Here is a 7,797-nt window from a genome sequence, read left to right as displayed (position 1 = left end):
TGTCTATTTGTTCAGGTTGGAGACTCCTTCCACTGAGGAGACCGAGACTGAGTCTGAAGAAGAGCAGCCTATAGTGAAAAAGTGAGTTTATAAGCTTGCTGTTGGGTGGAACTCCACATGTGAATATCATTTCCACCCAACGCACATTTAGTTAGGTGGAGCAAATTGGCAATGGCAGAAAGTTACAATTCATATATTTATTCTGTTTGTTCAGGACTAAACCAAAGAAAAAGAAGGAAAAAGCTGCAAAGAAAAGAAAAGTGGAAAACACAGAGGAGGAGGATGAAGAAGATGAAAAACCTCCCGAAAAGTCGACCAAGAAGAGTCGATCTTCTAAGAAGTCTCCCCATAAGGCTAAGAAACGAGCAAAGTAAATCTTTATATCTACTATTATACGCCATTGTGTCTGTGTATTGTCTGGGAATAAGGATTTTTATGGATTAATATTAAAGTGGGGAAAGTTGAATCGGTAAAGGTTTCATTATTGTTTAACACTCTGTTTGTTTAGGCCTAAATATGAGAAGGAAGAGGAGACTGAAGAAGACCAGACAGAGATAAGCCAGTGAGTTTCTAAGACTTAACACTGTGTTCTTTTACTGTTTGTTGTATATAAAATATCAGTTCTCATTATCTTTAAACTCTTTATTTGTTCAGGTCGGAGACTTCTACCACAGAGAAGAGCGAGACTGAGCCTGAGGAGGAGCAGCCAAAAGTGAAAAAGTGAGTTTCTAAGTTTACAATTTTAAATCCAAGGGTTCCTCCCTCTTGAGGTACTTGAGGTATCTGTTGCATTGTTACCCACCAACTTATTCAGTTACATTTCATATATTTATTTTGTCTGTTCAGGATTAAACCAAAGAAAAAGAAGAAAGCTGCTGAGAAAATAAAAGGCAAAGATGCAAAGAAGAACAAGAAAGATAAAAAATCTAAGAAACCTGCACCGTAAGTGTGTTTTTTTTAATCCAGAATGAGCTTTGTTTCTTTTAAATTGCTTCTAATATCTTAATATTAAACTGGTATACTTATTATTTATTGGGGGCAAAGAATGATGTACGTTTCTAGGGACAGTGTCTACTTTGCTAAGACAAGTCCTGCTGTTATTCACATACTTTCCATTTGTTTAGGATTGAGGAAACTGCATCAGAGGAAGAGCAGAAAGAGCCCAGCGAGTGAGTTTCTATCCTTGAGGTTATTTCTTCATGTTATTAGAGCTCAGGACCTCCATCAGGGGGTGCTATGGTCATGGGCCCCATGGTAAAGTAAAGGATGAGATCCAAAAGCATGATTATTGGGTTAGGAAAGAGGTGGGTGAGGGTGAGGAGGGGGCCCAGTTGACCAATGGTCTAATAATTGAGACCCCATGAAGATAATACCCTGCTAACATAGTAGTACGGGGCATCAGGATTATTAGTGGAAGCCCTAGTGGGATGCAGCTCTACATGTTATCCACTTGCCTCTGCTTTGCCAAGTTCTGATGTTATTTACTTATGTTTTTGAATGTTTAGAACTGAGACTCTTGAATCAACGGTGCAGGAGGATACGTCTGAAGCTGGATCAGAGGAACAGCAGACAGAGATCAGCCGGTGAGTATTGATCCACACATAACATTTTCCTTTATTGCTTTTGATTAAAGGTGACCTATCACCTTCATGGATGCATTTCTTTTAAAACGTAATGCATGATCTGATTACAATTTGTTTGTTTAGGAGCAAGACTTCTCTGTCGGAGGACACAGCTGCATCTGACGTAGAAGAACCTGCTGAACGCGAAGCAGAGGAACCTGCTAAAACTGAAGTAGAGTCAGAAGATAAAGGAAAAGTGACAAAGTTTGTACGGAGAGGTGCTATAAGAAGACGTACAAGAATGACCAAAGGGCCTAAAGAGTAAGTTAAAGCGGGTTATTTACTAAGCTCCGAATACCCGAAATTCCCCGAAATGTTGTGATCTTTTTTATAAAATCGGATTTTTAAAAAAATCACAATTTTTTCGGAATTTATTAAACCCCAAGGGCTAAAAAGCCTGAATATAAAAACACGGCATCTTAAACCTACAATTTGTTTGTTTAGGAGCAAGACTTCTCTGTCGGAGGACACAGCTGCATCTGACGTAGAAGAACCTGCTGAAGGTGAAGCAGAGGAACCTGCTAAAACTGAAGCAGAGGAACCAGCTAAACCTGAAGTAGAGTCAGAAGATGAAGGAAAAGTGACAAAGTTTGTACGGAGAGATGCTATAAGAAGACGTACAAGAATGACCAAAGGGGATACTGATACTGAGAGGCCTAAAGAGTAAGTCTTTTAAATTCAGTGTTTTTAGTGCTACACAACCTCTGTCTTTATCCGATCATATTCATTCAGGTCTGTGTCTATTTTAGTAAAGCTTTAATTAGTAGATCACTGACTCACACTTATTCTAATGATTTATTCTTCACATAGAATTGAACATTCGTTACTTATCTGTGTAATTCTTGTGTGTTTAGGATTAAGCATCCCAAGCCTTCTGATGAGGCTGAAGCAGAGTCAGAAGAACCTCGTGCTGAGGCTGAAGCAGAGGCAAAGACAGGGAAATTCTCCAAGAGGCCTACAGAGTAAGTTAAAGGGAGTTATTTACTAAGCTCCGAATACCCGAAATTCCCCGAAATTTTGTGATCTTTTTTATAAAATCTGACTTTTAAAAAATCATTAATTTTTTCGGAATTTATTAAACCCCGAGGGCTAAAAAGCCAGAATATAAAAATACGGCATCTCAAACCTGTCGAGGTTGCATAAAAATCAATGGGAACAGTCCCACTGATTTTTGGTTGTGTCGGGGGTTTCAGGCAATTTCACCATGTTTTTGGAGCTTTCGGTGAAAACTCAGAAAAATTCGGAGATTACGCCCCCCAAAATTTCTTTCTGTTTAATTACGTAATCCCTGTCCCAGTTGAACTTATAGTAGTGCTCAGTTCTGTACAGCCTGCAGTTCTTAGCCAACCATGTCCAACTAGTAGTTTGTTGCAAATTAATACAATGGTAATGATGGTAAATAGGAAGCTTTTTATACATGCGCCCCACACAAGATAAATACACATTTCTAAATACTTACATTGCATTTTGTGTTCTGTTTAGAAATGAGACAGATTCAAAGGGACTTCCAGAGAGAAAGACAGTGGATGAGGCATTGCCTCCCGAAAAGAAGCAAGGGGATAAAAAGAAGGACCATGCTGAGAAAGACTCAGAGGTGCAGCCCAAGAAAAAGGCTGGGGATGAGAAGGACTCAGCAGTTCATGATAAGAAAAAGCCCGGGGATGAGAAAAAGCTCCGTACTGAGAAGGACTCAGCGGTGCATGATACGAAAAAGCCCGGGGATGAGAAAAAGCTCCGTACTGAGAAGGACTCAGCGGAGCATGATAAGAAAAAGACCGGGGAAGAGAAAAAGCTCCATACTGAGAAGGACTCAGCGGAGCATGATAAGAAAAAGGCCGGGGATGAGAAAAAGCTCCATACTGAGAAGGACTCAGCGGTCCATGATACGAAAAAGCCCGGGGATGAGAAAAAGCTCCGTACTGAGAAGGACTCAGCGGAGCATGATAAGAAAAAGCCCGGGGATGAGAAAAAGCTCCGTACTGAGAAGGACTCAGCGGAGCCTGATAAGAAAAAGACCGGGGATGAGAAAAAGCTCCGTACTGAGAAGGACTCAGCGGAGCCTGATAAGAAAAAGACCGGGGATGAGAAAAAGCTCCGTACTGAGAAGGACTCAGTGGAGCCTGATAAGAAAAAGACCGGGGATGAGAAAAAGCTCCGTACTGAGAAGGACTCAGCGGAGCATGATAAGAAAAAGACCGGGGATGAGAAAAAGCTCCGTACTGAGAAGGATTCAGCGGTGCATGATAAGAAAAAGACCGGGGATGAGAAAAAGCTCCGTACTGAGAAGGACACAGCGGAGCATGATAAGAAAAAGCCCGGGGATGAGAAAAAGCTCCGTACTGAGAAGGACTCAGCGGAGCATGATAAGAAAAAGCCCGAGGATGAGAAAAAGCTCCGTACTGAGAAGGTCTCAGCGGTGCATGATAAGAAAAAGCCCGGGGATGAGAAAAAGCTCCGTACTGAGAAGGACTCAGCGGTGCATGATAAGAAAAAGACCGGGGATGAGAAAAAGCTCCGTACTGAGAAGGACTCAGCGGAGCATGATAAGAAAAAGACCGGGGATGAGAAAAAGCTCCGTACTGAGAAGCACTCAGCGGAGCATGATAAGAAAAAGACCGGGGATGAGAAAAAGCTCCGTACTGAGAAGGACTCAGCGGTGCATGATAAGAAAAAGACTGGGGATGAGCACCATACAGAGAGAAAGACTGCAGATCATAAGAAGTGAGTTTACTTTTCTTCATGCTATTTTATTTTGAATGGGTGTAGTTGCCCTTTAAGGACTAGTTAAAAGGAAAATGGCAATGTTTTCTGAGGGGCGCAGTGTGAGTGTGTAGCATATGTGCATACACCAGAAGTGATAAGTGTATTTATGGCATATTGCCTCCACTTGTTGCTTGATTATGGATCCATATGTTTAGGTGCCACACAACTATACCTCAGTTACCATAGATCAGTAGTATGTAGGATTAGTTTTGATAATATGTTCATTTTATTTGTAGGGACCGAAAAGCAAAGAAGGTGGAGACTTCCAAAGTGAAGGGAAAGAAGAAGATAAGCAAACGTCCAGCTAAGTGAGTATGCTTGTCTAAACAAGTTCATCCACTCCCATTACCCCAGCACTGGGATTTTCACACACACAATACAAGTATAGTTTGAGTGGTGAGTAATAGGGATGGGCGAATTTGTCCCATTAAAGTCAATGGGCGTCAAAATTATTTTGATGCCCGCGACAATTTTTATACGTGTGCCTATTTTGTCCAAACGCATTAAGGTCAGTGGGTGTCAAAATAACGCACAACAATTTTTTTACGCGTGTCTTTACTGACGCACGCCTAAATTCTTTTGATGTGGTGGATTTTTGCCGCGGAGTCACAGCTGGTGAATTTATTCACCTATCACTAGTGAGTAAATTGAAACTTTTCTTCATTACTCAAGTTTTACCTACATGGGACCTAAAAGTGGGGATGCTGAGCGTGGGGTGTGTACATGTCACAATATCTACAAAAGCACACCTATGGTGTAGTGTATTATGTTCTATTAGAATGACATTTGAAGGTGTAGCAGTAGGTTAGGTTACCGAGGGTAAAGAGCAACTATTGGTCTAGATCTCTCTTGCTAATTACTGGTAGTCATCAAGCAGATGCCTCCGATGATGTGAATTTACATTTAGCCTTAGTTACACAACTACATCATGTTACATAGATCTGGGTGGCTGTATGGATGTATACATTCATGGGAGTGTTAATACAAATACGACTGTCAGTCTGTGTATTAAATATTGCCATATTTTATGCAGGTCTAAGCCAACTAAAAAGGAAAGTGACACAAAGAAGGCAACACCTTCAGCTAAGACTACGGCCCCTAAGAGGTAAGTAATGTTAAGCTTCTTGCTTCATCTTCATTACCCGAGCCTCAAGCTGAGACTTTCACATTCGTATTTGTGGAAGCTTAATGGGTGATTAAAGGAGGGTAGGCTGAGAGTAGGTTCCATGTATGTTCCACAAACATTTGAAATGATTAAACTCTGCCTTATTTTGTGCAGCAAGAAGAGTATAAGTGCGCCAAAGAAGGCAGTAAAAGCCATCAAAAAGCCGACAACAACAGCAAAACGGCCGACAACAACAGCAAAACGGCCGACAACATCAGCAAAACGGCCGACAACAAAAGCAAAACGGCCGACAACAACAGCAAAACGGCCGACAACAACAGCAAAACGGCCAACAACATCAGCAAAACGGCCAACAACAACAGCAAAACGGCCAACAACAAAAGCAAAACGGCCGACAACAACAGCAAAACGGCCGACAACAACAGCAAAACGGCCGACAACAGCAAAACGGCCGACAACAACAGCAAAACGGCCTACAAAAACAGCAAAACGGCCAACAACATCAGCAAAACGGCCGACAACAACAGCAAAACGGCCAACAACAAAAGCAAAACGGCCGACAACAACAAGACGGCAGACAACAACAGCAAAACGGCCAACAACAAGACGGCCGACAACAACAGCAAAACGGCCGACAACAACAGCAAAACGTCCGACAAAAACAGCAAAACGCCCGACAAAAACAGCAAAACGCCCGACAAAAAAAGCAGCGTCCAGTGTAAAACCCAAGAAAAGTTTGTCACGTACTAAGACAGCAAAGAAGTGATCTACTGATCTTTATTAATGGTCTTTTCAAGTTGAAGAGGCGGATAAAGAGGGAGGAGGAGGGTTTAGGGTGCTACAAACACCCTAATGCTCATGTAACATCAAGCACCTTTTGATGTTACTTGTGCTAAACAAATATTCTAATACGCCTTTGATTAAGGGCGGAACCTGACGTACATTTTTACTTTTTTTAAATAAAGTTTTGTGCTTTTAACGTAACGCTTAGGACCTTGATTTATTCTCTTGCAAATATTCTAATGTGGCCTTGAACTTCGAGAACCTTATATATTACACAACTTTAAAGGGGTGGTTTACCTTTAAGTTAACTTTTAGTATGCTATAGATTGGCCAATCCGAAGCAACTTTTCAATTGGCCTTAATTTTTTTTATAGTTTTCAAATTATTTGCCGCCTTCTCATTCTTTCCAGCTTTCAAATGGGGGTACTGACCCCATCTTTTTTTTAAAGATTAATTTTTATTTAATTTTAACAACTTAAAAAAATTAGAAGGAAGAAAAGCTAGTTAGAAAAGGAAAAGGAAGGGGGAGGGAGGGAGGAAGTATGGCTGAAAATTGTCATTCATTGATTGGTTGAGGTGGCTGGTGACTCGAGCCAAGGATTCCATATATTTTCAAATTTCTTTGGGCATCCTTGGGCTAGATACGTGAGCTTGTACCAGTCCAATTGCGAATTGATTAGTCCAATCCATCTACTCAGTGTCGGTGGTGTTGGGCCCATCCAGTGTAGGACAACCACTTTTTTTTGAGTAGAAGAAGAGCAGCCTCATCAGACATCTAGTGTTTACTCTAGGTATCACAGAGTCAAGGAGGCCCAGAAGACAAGTAGGAGGGCTAAGTATTTTTGGAAGTTCCAGTTCAGTAGCCATAAAGTTCACAATTGCCCTCCAATATCTGAGTATCACTGGGCAATCCCACATTAAATGTATGAAATTGGCGACAGAGGCACCACACTTTGGACAGCCGGGTGAAGCTACCCTACCCATTGTATATAGTTTCTGAGGGGTGAGGTATGTTTGATGTATGATCCTAAATTGTATAAGCTTGTCTCTAACACTCACTAACGGAATATAAAGGTTGTCTATGATTTCTTCCCAATCATCTGGGTCTACACTAACCCCACTACTCTCCCACTTATACTTCACTCTGGCTGGGAGATCATATCTATTGGAAATGAAGTGCTTGTATGTATTGGATAGGAGTTTCGTCTTGGTGGGTTGAGATACCAATTCTTCTATCCTTGTGTACTTTAGTTGCAGAGGAGGAGTTGGAAATTGCGCTGAGCAAAGATGGCTGATCTGGTTGTATCTAAATTCGGACAGGTCAGGCAGAGAGAGGGTCTGACAAAATTTAGCCAATGTGTGAAGACTCCCATCAGTGTATACTTGGGACAACCGCTTTAGCCCTAACTTAGTCCAAGTTCCCACCTCTAAGAATGTAGCTAAGTGTGAATAGTTACTATTACCCCATAAAGGTGCGTCCGGAGATAGAGTGGTATTGGCCTT

The 7,797-nt window shown here is 41.4% G+C and overlaps 1 protein-coding gene across 1 annotated transcript; it reads left to right on the top strand.

Moving 5' to 3' along the window:
• The first annotated feature begins 2,247 nt into the window (after positions 1-2,247).
• Positions 2,248-5,769, top strand: LOC121394784 (golgin subfamily A member 6-like protein 2). The gene is made up of 5 exons (XM_041566789.1): positions 2,248-2,285; positions 2,477-2,584; positions 3,105-4,343; positions 4,622-4,693; positions 5,419-5,769. The coding sequence occupies exons 1-5, from the start codon at positions 2,248-2,250 to the stop codon at positions 5,492-5,494; spliced, it is 1,533 nt and encodes a 510-aa protein (XP_041422723.1). The 3' UTR covers positions 5,495-5,769.
• The last annotated feature ends 2,028 nt before the right edge of the window (positions 5,770-7,797 follow it).

The sequence above is a fragment of the Xenopus laevis genome, chromosome 6L (assembly GCF_017654675.1).
Source record: "Xenopus laevis strain J_2021 chromosome 6L, Xenopus_laevis_v10.1, whole genome shotgun sequence".
Lineage (NCBI taxonomy): Eukaryota > Metazoa > Chordata > Amphibia > Anura > Pipidae > Xenopus > Xenopus laevis.
This window is presented reverse-complemented; position numbering and strand designations above follow the sequence as displayed.

Excerpts from the sequence above, each read along its gene's own strand:
- LOC121394784 (XM_041566789.1), top strand. The coding sequence starts at position 2,248 with ATGACCAAAGGGGATACTGATACTGAGAGGCCTAAAGA. Across the intron at positions 2,286-2,476 it reads GATACTGAGAGGCCTAAAGA|GATTAAGCATCCCAAGCCTT; the intron begins GTAAGTCTTTTA and ends TTGTGTGTTTAG. Across the intron at positions 4,344-4,621 it reads AAGACTGCAGATCATAAGAA|GGACCGAAAAGCAAAGAAGG; the intron begins GTGAGTTTACTT and ends TTTTATTTGTAG.